Genomic DNA, 18184 nt, shown 5'->3' on the forward strand with positions numbered 1-18184 from the left:
GTCCTCGAATCCGAAGTAGTCCAACGACCAAACCTGTAAAAAACCACAAAGACAACAAAAAAAACATTAGTAAGGGCCTGTTCACATCACCGCAGCCCTTCCTTTTGAGGGGTTCAATAGGAGGCTTCCGTCGGGTTAACGCCTCAACGGAAAGGCAAACTGAATGCTCCGCTTCCGTTTTCCTCACCATTGATCTCAATAGTGACGGAAAGGTTGCCAAAGGTTTCCGTTTTACACCGTTGTCACAGGATTCCGTTTTGACAAAACCAATAGCGCAGTCGACTGCGCTAATGGTTGCGTCAAGATCAACGGAACCCTGTCACAACATTGACAAACGGAAACCTTTAGCAACCTTTCCGTCACCATTGAGATCAATGGTGAGGAAAACGGAAGCTGAGGTTTAAGCTTGCCTTTCCGTTGAGGGGTTACCTGACTGAAACCTGCAACGAATCCCCTCAATGGAAGGGCAACGGTGATGTGAACACAGCCTAACAAATATGGTAGGCTTAAATACAGGGCCCATGTGCATGTGTGATACTGTTTGTTGAACCCTGTATCTAAGTCCAGAAGACAGTAATCTTATACAGTATGGCTTAAAGGAGTTGTCCAGTCCCTAAACATTGATGGCCTATCCTCAGGATAGGTCATCAATAGCTGATGGGTCAGGGTCCGACTCCCGTGACCTCTGCCAATCAGCTGTTTTTAAGGGGGTGCAGCGCTCATACAAGCGCTGCTTCCCCTTCATTTCCCTTGCTTGCTCATACTGTGAATCGCTGACACGTCTGTGTTGGCGATTTACCGTGTGAGAAAGTGACCGGAATGAAGGGGAAGTAGCGCTCGTACGAGTGCTGCACCCCCTTCAAAACAGCTGATTGGCGGGGGTCCTGGGAGTCGGACCCTGACCTATCAGCTCCAGCAAACAGTGGCATTAAACTTACCTCCTCTTCGGCCGCAGCGGAGGTCCTGACTCCATCCAGGGTCAGGATGTTGTGTGTAGCGCATAGCGTTGTGACGTCATACGATGCGTACAGTGCTGTGATGTCAGGACCTCTGCTGCGCTCCGGAACAAGAAAGGTAAGTACTGTCGGTTACTGTAGTAAAGGGGACACGTGTAGTTTATTACATAGGACCCAGTTACTATATTAACTTTTCATTGATGTGGTGCGGGGACCACAGGCCAGGGGGGCCCGGTCACAATTGCAACCGCTGCGACCCCTATAGTTACGCCACTAATTTGCGCCATAACTTATGCCAGTTTCTGGCGTAAATTATGATAAATCTGTCGTTCCGGCGGAGGCCCTGCCACCTTTTATCATTACTTTTGTATAGTGTCGAGAAAAGGAAAAATCGCAAATTGTAGAGCAACTATAGTGTGCCACAAATTTTCAGACTTCTTTACGGGTAAAAAACTGGTGTAAACCTTTTGATATATTTCCCCCTAAGTGCTCTTCAAATGTATTTTGTATAATTTTAGTGGATCATGGATGTAGTGATTAGTATGGGGCCCATGATCTTCAGACACACACAGTTGTAAAATACCTCTCAGTAAAGCACATCAGACAATTTGGACGGGTTTTATTGGAGCTTCACAATTAGGCAAAAGTGTTCTGTACAGAGTGAAATGGTCAGCATATTACCAGCAACAGAAAATACTAAATGGACCACTATATTCCATTGACAGTGGGTTGTTAGAAGAATGTACTGACAAGATTCTATGAAAAACAAAAATGGTACAAGAAGCATTCAAAAATTCCACATCTTTACAGAAGGAGCGTGGTACTGTTATTCAGCCACTCAGAACATGTGATGCTTGTATTGCGATAAACATGTCCACCAATGTGGACCTCCGCGCACAGTGCAGTGTATCCCAGTGTGTGGACTGGATCGATTACCTGGAACACAAGATTGTACAATATACAGATATTACAAAACTTTATTTATTCCTCAAAATTCCTATGACTATCAAATGCATTAGGTGCCAAGAACAGTGTACCAACACATTAAAATATAGTACTATGTAGTTCTACAGAAAACATGCAATGTGTTCTATGTATTAAAAATGTTTCGGCGAAAATGCTGTTTCGGTGATCAGACCAACCAATCAGAATTCATGATTCTTTTCTGTTTAGTGCAGTTTAGAAAATGAATGCTGTTATTTGATTGTTTGCTATGAAAAAGAAGGCTGCAAGACGTGAGGCCCAATATGCCACATAATATGTTACGGATTCTAGCAATGCCAATGGCCTGTCTGCATCTGGATTTGTGCATGTAGTGAATGCAGGTTATAGTCAGTGGAAGAGAAATGTTTCCATGAGCATTACTTAACATATAACTAAATGGATGTGATCACAAAAGGTCAACATAAAGTATAAGGAGGCAGAGCGAAGGATATTTCCTAAAAACATGAAGCTACCACTCAACCTGCAAAAATAAACTCATAAAGTCATGGCATCTAATCGTGTAACAGAACACTCTTGGCAAAACGGATTCACTGTATTATGCCTAGTGTACAGCTTGAGGGGGCGATGTACCACACAGGGATTCTCTGTGTTTTTCTTTAAATCCACACCCTCAGGCCTTGCATTAGGAATAACACTGTGTACGATTTGTCCAGAGTGTTCCTTAAAGGGGCTGTCCAGTTTAGAAAACCCATTTTCATATAGCCTATATTCTGAGTTAATAGAGGTGGATCCTCTGTTCATGGTCCTCATCTCTGGGCCAGAGTGGAGAGCGGTTACAAAAAGCGTCTCTCACTTTGGAAGGCCTGTCCTGTCCTCCATTACTCAGACACACAGTGCCCTTTCAAATAAATGGTCTCAAATACCTTCCGCAAAAAGGTAACCAGGAAATCCAATTTTACACCCTAGGCATACTATTGCATCTATTCCAGTGGGGGAAATGGTTAGGGCCAAGAAAAATTGCAGGCACAGCAAAAGCTACTATAAGGAGCAATCAATGATCTTTCAAAGGCTCAATAAAAGAGGTTACAAAAATTGGACACTCAATAGGACAAAATCCATAGTTAAATCCAAAACGCGGGACCAATTACTTTTTAAAAACAAAATATCATGGGACACTTCATGTCCTGATAAGCATACCCTTGTGTTACACTATAGTAACCAATTCTTCCAAATTAGGGATATAATTTACAGATATATTCCAATCGTTGTGGGTAATGAAGGTTCGGACAATATATTAAAAATCAGGTTGTAGAGTTGTCTCCAGGAGAGCACCAACACTTGGTAATATTCTGTCCATTTTTCAAATGTGGTCCCAACCCATGTAAGGTGTGCACATATGTTCGACTGAGCAGAAATTTCTATGACTCTGGCAAGGATAAAAAATTTCCGATCAAGGATTATATAAATTGTACCAGCGAGTACGTTGTTTACATCATTGAGTGTACAGAATGCTGTCTCAAATATGTCGGCTGTCGACGAGGAAGTTTAAGACTAGAATTCTGGAACACTTAGGTTATATCAGAAACCCTGCTATTTTAAACAGCTCAAATTCAGCCAAAATTTCATTATGTGCCATAGTAGATCTGTGAGGACATTCATTACATATACTATAGAAAGAGTTAGGAGTCCACCATGAGGAGGTAATCACAAACACACTCTCCTAGACAGAGAGGCTTTTTGGATTTATCATCTTAGAACTAGATTTCCTATGGGTTTAAATCTGAAGAAAGAACTCACGTTCCACTACTAAGGGGTTTAGATCTCAGGTAGCAGTTTCTATATATATTTTTTGCTTCATCTTAATCTTTGTGACAACTTAGGTTACCTTTCCATCTAAACAATCTATATCATGCAAAAAAAAAAAAAATAAATACAATAAGTCAACTTAGTTACATCAATGATACTTGATTATATGTGTCCACAATTCTGATATAGAAATTTTACTATTGATTTTTGGACGATCGAATACATCATATACGGTATTGAAATCGTATTTTGTTACATATACCGAATTAAATCCATAATAGGATTTTATGTCCCACTATCAGAGGGACTATATACCTTATCTATTTTGACTTCTTGAGTGAGTGTGGTCTCCCACTTTAACATGCTACGTCTATATTTTAAAATATTTTCAATGAATTCCGGCACTTGTGAAGTGAGACAATCTGTTATACTAGCATTACCACTACTAGTGTCTTATTACCTAAAAGGTCACTCTCTCTTTATTAAGTATAACGCTTTGAACTGCATGTATCCGTTCCGATATAAGTGATTTACCTTGTAGAGGAATTAGACTACACATTGCATTGTATTCAACTTTGTATTTGCATCCATCCTTTGACAATCGTATTTCTTATAATATATGGTTTTTAATTTTTCAGGAAATTTTAACTAGGTCGTTTTTACACACTTGCATTTACATCCGCTATATTGGTTTAGCACGGAATCTCCTCGCCGACACTATGGAGCTTACATCATAGGTGTGTGTGTGTGTGTGTGTGTTTTTCACCCAGGTAGAGGCAGAATAGCACAGGTGCATATGAGGGCTTCTCGTACCAGCTTCATTTATTCAGTTCTTTCCATTCTTGGGCAAACTCTGACCTTTTCTCCACCTTGCTCCAGCTACTTGATATGGAGTAAGATGTCTCCGTGTATTTCTCCGTGAACTCACCAGATATAAATGCAAGGTGTATTAAGCAGCACATACAACACGCCATGGGTAAGGACAAGTGATTTGTCCAAAACGCGTAGGCTTGTTTCTTGCAACCACCCCTTTGTGTATTGGATTTTAATATCGCTTGAATAAAGTTGGAATACTACTTCCTTTTAAGTTTGCACTGGACCAAGCCTCCTTCTTTGCCTTTATTTTTCCCCTCAGACGGGTTTTAAAAATTTCACCTGGTAGTAGACTCGCATATTAAAACATAAAACCAGATTAAAAAATACATTTATATAACTTAATGCAGGAACACATACTTACACATATAGAACTATAAATGCTGCTACCCAACATAGTCCTCAAACACAAAGTAATGATTTTCTTGTATTATTTATGCATTACAATGACTTAAGGTGCAATTAATAAGTTTACGATAAAGTTGTCGCTGTTTGCGATAAATGCGGAAATTAGTTGTTTCAAGTTTTTGAGTAAACCCAACTCAATACATTTCAAAAAGTTCAATATACTTAAGTCATTGATATTCCACCTGAGAGTTGTGTGAAATAAAGGTCAAATTTTTTCAACACTTGGTATTTGGCTTTAGTGACCGGTTAAAAAAACCTTCCTAAAAACTTTCACTGAAAAATGTACAAACGTGTGTGAATCTGCTAAAAGCAAGAACCCCCCCCCCCCCCCAATTCTAATCTTATTGGTAAAAAGGACACAGGAGAGTCCCTTGTTATGACATGCATGTATAAACTCTTGCAGGCTTGGCTTATATAACACTCAAGTGATTCTGACATAACAGATTATTGCTTATAATGTAGTTGGAATAAAGTGTGAGTTACTGTACAGTAAGGCTTGGGCTACACGGCGATTTTGTCCGGCATCGCTGTGACGCGCTGCATTCATCGCAGTAATGTAAGTGAATGTGGTTGCGTTGCACCCTGCAAGTTGCGTTAACTTGCGAACCACAACACGGCCACATTCACTGTGCCTTGGTCAAAGTTGCAGTGTAGCCCTAGTCTAAATGGATATCCACCAATGACTTTCATGACATTTATATGTACAAATTCTGTGTCAGAATTGTAAGAGTAAATTGTCAGAATAAGTTATCTCCGGCTTCTCATTCTCCGCAGTATTCTGAAGAGGATTAGCAAGAGACATTACTGTGACTTAAAAGGGTTGTCCGGGCACAGTCAACTGATGACCTGTCCAGAGCATAGGTCATCAGTGTATGATCAGTGGGGTCCGACACCCGGACCCCGCACCGATCAGCTGCTCCGGCTGCCTCTGTGCACCGGATGTCCATGCCGCAAGCAGATGGCTCCAGTCACAGAATAGCAGCAGTTCTGCAGCCCGGCCGCTATGCAGTGTTCGGAGCTATCTGCTTTGTTCCTGTGGAATTAACATTTCGGCCGATCGCTATTGGATGTATATGAGCAAAATGCAGCTCCAGCTGATAGTACGGGGTTTATTGGGGTTTGATAGTTTTGTAAGCAATCAACCTGTGTCCTTACATTGCAAAGCGGACAGGTCATGTGTCCTATGCTGCTGATAGCAGGATAAGATACAAGCGCAGAAATATATAGTTTTATAGTATTTTGTGCTTTACTTGGTAGCAACAAGCCCTACAAATGCTATTCAGACAGAGGAAGTGGGGAAACGGGGGAACGTGCCACTAAAAGTACTGCTTATGTGAAGACTTTCCTCCATGGGAAGCATTAAAAAAAATGTGTATACATCCCAAGTAAGACCTTCCATTTGGACTGTGTGGGAGCGGCGCATGCACCGTTCCCACACAGTCGGCGTACAGCATAGTGAATGGAACGGCTCCCATTCGCATTCTCTATGGGGCTGTATGTGCCGTATTCCATGTTTGTATGTGTCGTTAATCGACACACACAGAGATGAAAAAAAAAATGGCAGCCCCATAGAGAAGAAAAAGTTTGAAAAAAATAAATAAAACACAAACACACAAATAAATAAACTTTTTTTTAATAAAACACTAAAAGCAAAATTATGTAAACATTTTTTTTTTCGCGACACCCTTCCTTTAAACTCTTTGAAAAAGACTGGGGAGGGCTAATCAGGAAGAACACGCAACGTATTACGGGACTTATAGCAAACAGCCTCTCTAGTGCCATCACATGTGCCTCTCCCACAATGTCTAGGGTTCGGCAGAGAAAGAATTCGGGCATGTAGGAAAAAAAAGGTACGACTGAATAATGTTACACACTCTTAACCCTTCCTGTGACCAATTCTAGGACTTTGGGGGAGTTTGGGAATAAAGTCTGTCGTGTGACACCCCTTTAATTCTTTTTTTTTTAATGAGTTTGTGTAGCTCTAACAAAACCTAAAACTTGTGCAGGACAATTTAGAAATGCAATAGCATCCACTAAGCTGCATTTGTTAGGACATCTTATAGAATAGATGACCTAATTATACAAGATCCGTCTAGTGAATACAGAAATTAAATATCTCACAGATCTAAAAATGTAATATGATGCCTGCTAATTTTCAGAAGTTAATGTAAGGAGGAGGGAAGGAAGCTCTGAAGACACCAGTAAAGACTTCATACCTTACAAAATGTTTATTTACAAGGGGGCCAAAAAATGTCTATCTTCCCTTAATGTTTTTTAAGAAGGGCTTGGTGAAGATTCTTGCAAATAAAATTGGATTAATTGGTTTAAAAACAGAGTGAGTTTGTAAATCAGAGAGTGAGAGAGCAAGCCATTGTGAAGGAATGAACCCACTTACCCAGCCCCCTGGAAAAGGAATACAAATAAATAAGACATTCAGAACAAATGGTAAAAGCCAACGTGTAAATGTTGGAGAACAACCCAGATTGGACTATTTACTCAAAGACGCCAATAAATCCAAGCAAACAAAACCAACAAGAAGTCCCATAAAATCACAGTCCTGCATACTCCGCATTCTTAGAATAATCCTAGTATTAGTGTCATGCAATTCTAACAATTTAAAGCTTCCAGTGCCAGAACTTACGAGTGCAATATATGTGGCTCTTCTGTTAAGCTGGCCATAGATATAGGATAACAGTTGGCCGATAATTATCATTCTTGATTCCCCAATTAACATGCCCATATGACTTGGCCAAATGCACACTATTACAAAAAAGCAATAAATAGGAGATAAGTGTCTGCTAGAAAAATCCAAACTTCCTCAATAATATGTCCCACCTCGCCCCAATATTTGGCATTGGGGACCATTTGACAGCCACCATAGACATTAGACCGGTCAACAAAAATCGACCGTCTATGGCCAGCTTTGTTATCTAAAGTACCACACAAGGTCTTATTGCTCTTTTCTGCAGAATATGCCACTGCCATATCATACCAGAGTATACATAAATGTAAAGGTGAGATTGTGAGATGCAGATACAGGTGAACTTTTTACATTTGGATGTGATTTTAATATTCTAGTATGATAAAGCAATGAAGTAATTTTCTTGAAGATTCCAAGACGATAAATCGTGGAAAACTTTGCAAACGTAGACTGAGTTTTCTCATCCGCATTGCGTATTCTCAGTAATTTATATACCATAAATGTAAACAGTCAATGTAAGCCCAGGCATAGGTGTGTAAACCCACATAGATATGTTTGGCTTCCTTCAGGATAAATCAGGAAACAATCAAAGAGCCATTCTTCTTACTCCACATTCACAGCAGAACTTGGCGCACTGAACTGGGTATTTGGTGCCACACTCATGGCAAAACTTTGTCAGTTGCCCATATCCATTATCTCCAGTTTTCATGCGGCCACCATTTATGGCATCTGTGTGGTCTCCAGTCTCGTAACCCATTTTGTTATCAGGCCTGAAAGTTCAAAAAGAAATTAAAATGACATAAGTGGTTCATGAGATATGTCCACAACATTGTTTTATGTTTGTGATATGCCCCGGGCATAAAACAGAAAAATCAATAAACTAATACAGTCTCCAGAAAGGGAGTTGTAGAAAGAGCCGTGTGTGTATATAGTGTGGCTATACTGTCTCCGGTCTAGAGCAATACAATAGAGCTATCATTTAATCCCTGCCTAATGCTGTCCCTGTACCAGTCTACACTGCAAAGCTTATCACTGAGCTGCAGAAAAAGGAAAGGCCAGTCTTTAGTGTGCTCCAACACAAACATTTAAAGATTTTTTCATATCGACAGTCACCTAAAGAAAAACCCACAAAAAAATCTAAAATTAATTTTATACACACACACACACACACACTACTGTGTGTGTGTATATATATATATATATACACACACACACACACACACACACACACACACACACACACACACACACACACACACACACACACACACACACACACACACACACACGTATAGTACAGTGTGTGTGTGTGTGTGTGTGTGTGTGTGTGTATATATCAATCATATATACAGCACCCTGATATTGATGGCACTTTAAAATAAATAATAATTCATATTTTAAAACTTGATTTAAATGAGATGAGTGGTCCAGATTTGGTCTATTCTGATGTGAACTGGCTCATGGTGTGAAAGTTATCAGGGGCATTGCTGGGGTCTTAAACGACACGGTCCCTTAGTGGATATTACTTTTTTAATTAAATTTAGCGCTACAATACATACAGATGTGTCCACCTTTACTTTTTCTTGAATTTAACTAAAGGGTAACTAAACGTTTAACAAACTTCTGACATGTCATAAGTTTTGATTGGTGAGTGTCCGAGCACTGAGACCCCCAACAATTGCTAAACCGAAGTGGCAGAAGTGCTCGTGTTAGCGCTCAGCCGCTTAGTTCTGTTCAGTTTTTTCCGGAAATCAATGTAGCGACGTACGGGCTCAATACAAAGTCTATGAGCCTGTACTCCGATACATCGGCTTTCCAGAAAAAGCCGAACAGAAAAGAAGCGGGTCAACGCTGACACGAGCATCTCTGCAGCTTTGAATTAGCGATTTGTGGGGGTCTCAGTGCTCGGACCCCCACCAATCAAAACTTCTAACATGTCACTATGACACGTCAGAAGTTTGTTGAACGTTTAGTTACCCTTTAAGTTGTACAATTTGTCATGATACCAATTCAATACAGTATCGCACCAGCTTAGGGAAAAAAGTATACATGAAACTTTTTTTATCATGGGAGTTCATAGGCGAGGGATGGCATATTTTAGAGGCAATCGTTACAGACATTCAGTACAAACAAGTATACTAGTATGTTAAAACATATATGGTTTTATAGCATGGAAGTCATAGAACCCCATGGTACAAAAAAGGCATACATTTACTATATACGTTTTTTAATGGGAGGCTGTGGCGTAAGCCTTTTTCTTTTTAACTTGGGGCTAAACCAAGAAAATATGATCGACTACGGCACACAATATTGGAAAAAATATACAAATTTTATTAAATTACAGACATAAGACAATTTAAAAGATGGAATAGGGAATAAGTCACACAATAAAAAGACGTTGCATCAATCAAAAGGTCGGATATGAGTATTGTGTCAACATGTAAGTAGTTTACATTGTAGCAGCAAGAGGAAATGCATATGATAACAGAGGAAACTGTGTCCAGTTGAGATCACAGCAAATAAGAGCCAGACATGTCCAAGAACACCGATATGGTCAGTACAAAAATGAGGTACTAGTGATTGTAGCGATATCTGAATAAGTATGAGAGGTAAGTATAAATCGCAGGAAGTTGGATAAACGATGTTATAGGACAGTGTTACATATCGAATATATTTGGAGTCAAAGGGAGGTAACCAAAGATGATGGACATAACAAGGCAATAGCTGCTAGACAGGACAAAAGTTATGAAACATACCGGTGGACATGATGGAAGTGTGAGATGAGACGTCTGAACCCGGACGAAGGCAGTTGCCGAAACGCGCGTCGGGTTCAGACGTCTCATCTCACACTTCCAATAATTGTGGGAGGAGGAGTGACTTCATTAATAATAGTACTCCCCCATAGTGTCCCCATTAGTAATAATGGTCCCCCAGAGTGCCCCTATTAGTAATAGTGGCCGGCAATAGTAATAATGGTAGCCAATAGTGCCACATTAATAGCAGTGGCCCCCAATAATAATAATGCTAGCCCAGAGTGACCCCATTAGAAACAGTGCTCCCCAGGGTACCCCCATTAAGAACAGTGGTCCTCCTTAGTTCTCCCATTAATAGTGCTCCCCTAGAGTGCCCCAATAAGAGTGCTCCCCAGAGAGACCCAAATAGTAATAGTGCTCCACCAGAGTGCCCCCAATCATAGTGTTCCCCCAGAGAGCCCCTTTTAATAAAAGTGTTCTTCCATAATGCCTCTAAAATTAAGTGTACCAAGGAGGTGATAAAATAATAAAATAAATCTAAGTCCCGTTTCACGCTGCCTTCAGCGGTGCGGTGCAGGCTTTTATGGAGCCGGCTGATGCTCCAGCAGTGGAGCCTGCTCCTTTTCCAAGTTCCTTTCCTGTAGTTTAACGGATACGTCATGACCTCATTTCATGATGTATCTATTAAACAGATACTATTATAGTCTATGGATGACGAATGTCACTGATAGATATCCGCTGCAGCCAACAGATTTATCCGCCTTTAACTTGCAATATGTTATACAATTTGTCATGATACCAATTCAATGCAATCTCGTGCCATTCAGTAAAAAAAAAAAGTATACGATAAACTTATATGTTTTTTTAAAACATGGAAGTCTATGGTCGTTGGATAGCGTCCGTTGGAGGGCTCCGGTGGAAGTAAACGTCTTTTTGACATGTTTGTTTAACATCTCACGCCATAAATCTTGGGATATGTCAGGTCTAGAAATAAGTTAAGGGAGGGCACAACTGTTTGTGAAACATAGGCAAAGAATGTGATGCGAACATAGCCTAATATGGTAAATTGAATACTGTATGCTGTATGGTAATTTCACTGGTACTAGGGGTGCCACAATGACTGGACCAGTAAGGAAAAGAAGAGTCATGTCCCTTACTTGACTTACAATTACTGTCAAAAGAAAAGCTTTATGGACTTTTCCGCTTGTTACAGATGTTACTATAGGCTGAAAAAGCACTAGAGAAGAAGATGGTTCGGTAAACTGGAGAGTATATAATCTAGGGCATGTGGAATGAGTAAAAACTCTGAAGGGCTGAGATCTGAGATTGTTCATGTTTTAAAAGCATGTCATTTTTGGTGCAACATTCTGTGCTGATTAACTTAAAAAGACCCCCAGTGGTAACACAACTTTCCATGTCTGCATTCCCCACCTGACTGTATACCACTCTACACTTCATTTATCTATACTGTATTTACTTTTTAAACTGCTGCCTTGTCTGTGCTTTAAAAAAAACCTCCATCTTGATTCTTAGATTTCTCCAGCTTTCTCTTCCTCTCTGTATTGATATCAATCCCGTGATGCTTTAGCACAGCATCACATGACCAGCTAAAGACCATATTATTTCTGCATGCTGGGGGACACTGTGATTATCATTCTCTATATTCTCCTAAATAAGCTGAGAAACCATAAGTATACAGCTAGGGAGACTTCACTATATTCTTCTACATTATACCTGTGTGACAGGAACCGGTCTAAGAATCAGTCGTGGCTGACAATAGAAGCTTCTGCCCCCCTGTGAAAAACTAGTGTGGTACAGGAACTGCTGCAGCCTGTAATGGGTGACATATGGATCTCCATAGACTTAAGTGGAGAAAGCGTGTCACCAAGCCAAATTCACACCGCTGCTAAGCAGCCATCCCAGTCTGATATATAGAGATAGAAGCAGCAAGAAAAATAACAGGCGAGAGACTGGCATGGAATACCATAATGGTACATATGGGAACGTTTTGGCCGGAGTTTCCCTTTAATATACCTTAATAGCAGTCGGAACTCCGTTTTTCTGATACAGAGCTCCAAATACCCTGCATATTATAGAGTTAAAGGAAAATAATTTGTCTTTCTGCAGTCACCACTAGAGGGAGTTTAAGAATTACTGTAATACCATAATAAAACGGTATACTCCTAAGCTCCACCTAGTGGTGGCTGCCGGAACAGAGAATTTTATCATTTAACTGTATAGCTACACATGGGGGCTTTGGCACTCTTAAAAATATCGAAAAAGGCCATACTTACAAATGGACACAGCCAGGTCAGAAACGCTGATGACATACACACTATCCCTCCATGTTTCACTCACTTGCACCCCATTATCCATTTATTTCTATTGAGGCACTTCACTCATTACTGCCCCCTATATTTCACTTATAGTATTACACTTGCACACACACTATTCATTTATTATTTCTTACTACACATCCCATGCACCACACACACCACTCCCCTCAAGACCAGTGGGAGTGGCTATCATTATTTAAAGCACCTGCTCACCCTTTCATCAGCGTTTCTGACCTGGCTGTGTCCATTTGTAAGTATGGCCTTTTTCGGTGTTTTTGTATATGTCCCCTTGTTTTTATCGGTTCTGTTTGTGCATCAGGAACGTTCTGTTCCAGTTTAGGAGTTAGGGACTCGCAAGTCTGGGGATCCTTGTCGTGGATTGCGAGCTTGTGTCCTTTTGGCCAAAATGATTACCAATACCCCAGGTATTTTTCATTATTATGTATATTCGCTTCTCTTGGACACAGCCGGGTCTTTGATGCTCACTCTCCTTCATCAGCGTTTCTGACCTGGCTGTGTCCATTTGTAAGTATGGCCGTTTTCGGTGTTTTTGTATATGTCCCCTTGTTTTTATCGGTTCTACTCTTAAAAATATAAAGATATATTAAAAGAATATTCAGCACAAAATTTTGGACTTCTTTAGAATAAAAATACAAAATTATTCTAAAGGACGAACATTCATTTTAAAGAAAGCAATGCTGTAAAGATAAACTAGGTTAAACATTAAAGGTGCAGGGGTACGTGTACGGTGTGGTAGGCTAATGGTAACATAATGGTATTTAAGAAACCTTATTAAAAACAAATTGCTTAAGGCAAGTAATTATGGAACCTAAGTAGTATTTTTATTTGTAAGGTATGCATTTTAAAAGGAAATAAACTTTGATCTGAGCTCCAACATTCCCTGCAAGCAGGAGGTTTATTGGAATGTATATACTGTTGAAAAGACACTTTAACAGAAAAAAAGCAAATAAAAATGTATGGAACATATGTGCTCTTTGTAAACAGGTGTAGTATTTAGAGATAGGAAAACCTTGACTGTTGAACAGTAAGGCAAGTCATGAGTAACAAAGAGATAAAGACAGTAATACTGTAGCTATGAGAAAATCAGAATAGTAATGAAGAAGTTGTACTTTTAAAGGGATTGTATGATCAGAAAATAAATCAGGTTTTTATTTTAGACGTTTTTTTTTAAAGTGTTGCTGTTTTTTTTTTTTTTTAATGTTACTGTCAAGAGAAAAACATGACAATGTAGTTTTCACACTGGCCACTAGGGCAGTCACAATGAACTGACATCCTGATTTCTGTAACTCTGTGTTGGCTTTGCTGCATAAACTGGGACATAATGAGTCATTATTAATAGAAGGTAGACAAGTCAAAAGGGGTTGTCCAGTTTCAGCAAATTAATGTTATTGTTTTGTATATTTAAAAAAATTATACAATTTCCCAATATACTTTCCGTATTAATTCCTCACGGCTTTAAATATCTCTGCTTTTTGTTATTCAGAAGGAACATTCATTGTTTACTTTTAGTGGATAAAATTCTGTCCATGGTCATGTGATAGACACACAAGTGCCGGTATCATTAGAAGACACAGCTCTGATACTCATACTGTAACGATCCCAGCACCTGTGTGTCCACACACCTATTGACAAGGAGAATGGGAACACCCAGTTGTCAATTTATTCATACATTACTAGGAGGGATAATAGAGGAATGGCACAATGCTAGGTTCTAAGAAAAGGTACACCACCATTTTTATTTCATAAGAAATAAAATTATTTACTAGTACAAACATGTCAAGAAATATGACAGGTCCCCTTTAAAGTCATTCATAGTATTTCACAAAATGACACTATATAATAGTAAATAATATAACTGCATGAATTCAATTAAAAACAATGTATAATTTTTTTATTCTAATAATTTTTTAAAAATGGGCTTGGAGTCAGGCTCTTTCAGCCTCTCACACAATCACTGAGAGATACAGGCTGTGGGAGCCTACAGATGTAGCCGTCTTTACCTTGACTTTTAACGCATTAAAGAGGCTCTGTCACCAGATTATAAGTGCCCTATCTCCTACATAATCTGATCGGCGCTGTAATGTAGATAACAGTGGTTTTTATTTTGAAAAACGATAATTTTTGAGCAAGTTATGAGCAATTTTAGATTTATGCGAATTCATTTCTTAATGCCCAACTGGGCGTTATTTAACTTTTGACCAAGTAGGCGTTGTAACCAATGGGTGTGACCAATCAGCGTCATAAACTTTTCTCTCCATTCATGTCCATTTGTATTCACAGCACAGTGTGATCTCGCGAGATCACGCTGTGCTGTCACATACATCCACATTAACTTTGCTGAAGTGTCTTGAGAGTGAATAGACATTGAATCCAGGCAGGATGTGATGTGTATTCAGACTCCCGACACTTCGGTAAAGTTTCTGTGGGACTTAATCACACAGCATAGCGTGATCTCTCTGTGCTGTGCCGTGAGTAAGTCCTTTACCTAAGTGTCAGGAGTGTGAATAGACATTACATCCTGGCTGGAGGCGATGTCTATTCACTCTCAAGACACTTCAGTAAAGTTAAGGTGGGTGTACGTGACAGCACAGCGTGATTTCGCGAGATCACGCTGTGCTGTGAATACAAATGGACATGAATTCAGAGAAGTGTATGACGCTGATGTTTTACAATGCCCACTTGGTCAAAAGTTAAAAAACGCTCAGTTGGACATTAATTAGAATAAATCTAAAATTGTTCATAACTTGCTCAAAAATTATCATTTTTCAAAATAAAAACCACTGTTATCTACATTACAGCGCATCTTAACTACTTGCCGACACAGGACGAGAATACTCGTCCTGAGTGGCGGGTACTTCGCTCATTAGGACAAGCATTCTCGTCCTGTGTGACAGCAAGTGTCCGCGCGTGATCAGGAGCAAGGCAACGGCTGTAATACACAGACGCAGGCCCGCTCCAACAGCGGAGAGAAGAGAAACACTGTTAACCCTTAAATGCCGTGATCAAAACTGATCGCGGCATTCAAAGTAAATAAAAGGAGGGGGAACTGCCCTTTGATCGCGTCACAGAAAATCTCTGTGACGTGATCAAAGCCCATAACTTGTATGGCCAGACAGCCCAGGGTCCATTGAAGGACCCTAGGGCTGTTTGACCGTATTTCCTGTTGTTAGGGCATACTGAGGTATGCTCTAACAACTGCCTGTGTAGAAATAGTACACAAGCTAATGTACTGCCAGTGCATTACAGTTAAAAAATTAAAATAAAAATAAAGAAATCTCTCTATGGGATAAAAAAAAACAACTTAAATTAATTAAAAAAATATATAGAATGTTAAATAAAAAAAATAGTAAAAAAAATACACAGAAATACACATTTTTTACAATAAATAAACTTTTTAAAATATAAGTTGGTATCGCCACGACCGTAACAACCTGTACAACAAATGTATAACATTATTTATGATAAAAGGTGTATGGTATAAAAAAATAAAATAATAAAGCTGCAGCGGAACTGGTTTTTTTTTCTGCATTTTCGCCAAAATAAAAATGTATATAAATTAAACGATTATGTAGGTACCTTTTTTTGGTACAAATACATTAAGTACAACTTTTCCCGCAAAAACCAGTCTCATACAACTACATCATACAAAAAATGAAAAAAAAAGTTATGAGCGTCAGGATGCAAAAAGGGAAATGTAGAAAAAAAAGGGGTAGCCAGGTTAGAGAGGGGTCAGACTATATTGGTGGGGGGAGAAACAGAATGTGGGGAGAGGACTAGACAACAAGATAAGGAGATCCTTTCGTTACAAAACATCAGTGTAAATAAAAAGGACCGATTAATGTCAAATCACATTTCTGATAATAAAAGTGAAAAACTGACAGGCAAGTTAAAGTGTATGTTCACAAATGCCAGAAGTCTAGCAAGCAAAATGGGGGAGCTGGAGGCCTTGATACTGGAAGAAAATATAGATATAGTTGGTGTTGCTGAAACATGGCTGGACTCTTCACATGACTGGGCTGTAAATCTACAGGGTTTTACACTTTTTCGTAAAGACAGGACAAATAGGAAAGGTGGTGGTGTATGTCTGTATGTGAGAAGTGATATGAAGGCGAGTGTGAAAGAGACAATAGTGGGTGAAGACTGTGAGGAGGTTGAAACCTTGTGGGTGGAACTAGAAAGGGAGGTAAACACTGAAAAAATTACTTTTGGTGTAATCTATAGACCCCCCAATATAACTGAGGAGATGGAAGGTCAGATATATAAACAGATGGAGCGGGCTGCACAGGCGGGTACTGTAGTGATAATGGGAGATTTTAATTTCCGGGATATTAATTGGTGTCATGGTTCGGCTTCAACTGCAAAGGGGAGACATTTCCTCAACCTGTTGCAGGAAAATTTTATGGGCCAGTTTGTGGAAGACCCGACTAGAGGTGAAGCTCTGTTGGATCTGGTCATTTCTAATAATGCAGATCTTGTTGGGAATGTCAATGTTCGTGAAAACCTCGGTAACAGTGATCACAATATAGTTACATTTTACCTATACTGTAAAAAACAATCGCAGGCTGGGAGGGCAAAAACATTTAATTTTAAGAAAGCCAATTTCCCCAGGATGACGGCTGCAATTCAGGATATAGACTGGGAAGAACTAATGTCAAATAATGGAACAAATGATAAATGGGAGATTTTCAAATCTACTTTGAGTTATTATAGTGCAAAATTTATTCCTACAGGTAATAAGTATAAACGACTCAAATTAAACCCCACATGGCTTACACCTTCTGTGAAAGGGGCAATACATGACAAAAAAAGGGCATTTAAAAAATACAAATCTGAGGGTACAGCTGTAGCCTTTGTAAAATATAAAGAGCTTAATAAAATCTGTAAAAATGTAATAAAATTAGCAAAAATACAAAATGAAAGGCAGGTGGCCAAGGATAGTAAAACAAATCCTAAAAAATTCTTCAAGCATATAAATGCAAAAAAGCCAAGGTCTGAACATGTAGGACCCCTAGATAATGGTAATGGGGAGTTGATCACAGGGGATCAAGAGAAGGCAGAGTTACTAAATGGGTTCTTTAGCTCTGTATATACAACAGAAGGAGCAGCTGATGTAGCCGGTGCCAGTGATGTTAATATATCAGTTGATATACTGAATTGGATGAATGTAGAGATGGTCCAAGCTAAATTAAATAAAATAAATGTGCACAAGGCTCCGGGACCAGATGGGTTACACCCTAGAATTCTTAAAGAGCTTAGTTCAGTTATTTCTGTCCCCCTTTTCATAATATTCAGAGAATCTCTAGTGACTGGTATAGTGCCAAGGGACTGGCGCAGGGCAAATGTGGTGCCTATTTTCAAAAAGGGCTCTAGGTCTTCCCCGGGTAA

At 39.4% G+C, this 18184-nt stretch overlaps 1 protein-coding gene across 3 annotated transcripts in view; it reads right to left on the reverse strand.

The window, feature by feature from the left end:
- Window positions 1–1566: 1566 nt before the first annotated feature.
- The window catches only part of ZC2HC1A (zinc finger C2HC-type containing 1A), a 68291-nt gene continuing 51673 nt past the window's right edge, over window positions 1567–18184 (reverse strand). For 2 of the 3 annotated variants that reach the window (XM_075826098.1, XM_075826097.1), the window contains exon 9: window positions 6606–8459. In XM_075826098.1, coding sequence (XP_075682213.1) covers window positions 8276–8459 — 184 coding nt within the window. In that variant the 3' untranslated portion in view covers window positions 6606–8275. Of the gene's footprint in view, window positions 1893–6605; window positions 8460–18184 lie in introns of those variants that run through there. The other variant, XM_075826099.1, reaches the window with a different exon arrangement.

The sequence above is a fragment of the Rhinoderma darwinii genome, chromosome 5 (assembly GCF_050947455.1).
Source record: "Rhinoderma darwinii isolate aRhiDar2 chromosome 5, aRhiDar2.hap1, whole genome shotgun sequence".
In the NCBI taxonomy this organism is placed as follows: domain Eukaryota; kingdom Metazoa; phylum Chordata; class Amphibia; order Anura; family Rhinodermatidae; genus Rhinoderma; species Rhinoderma darwinii.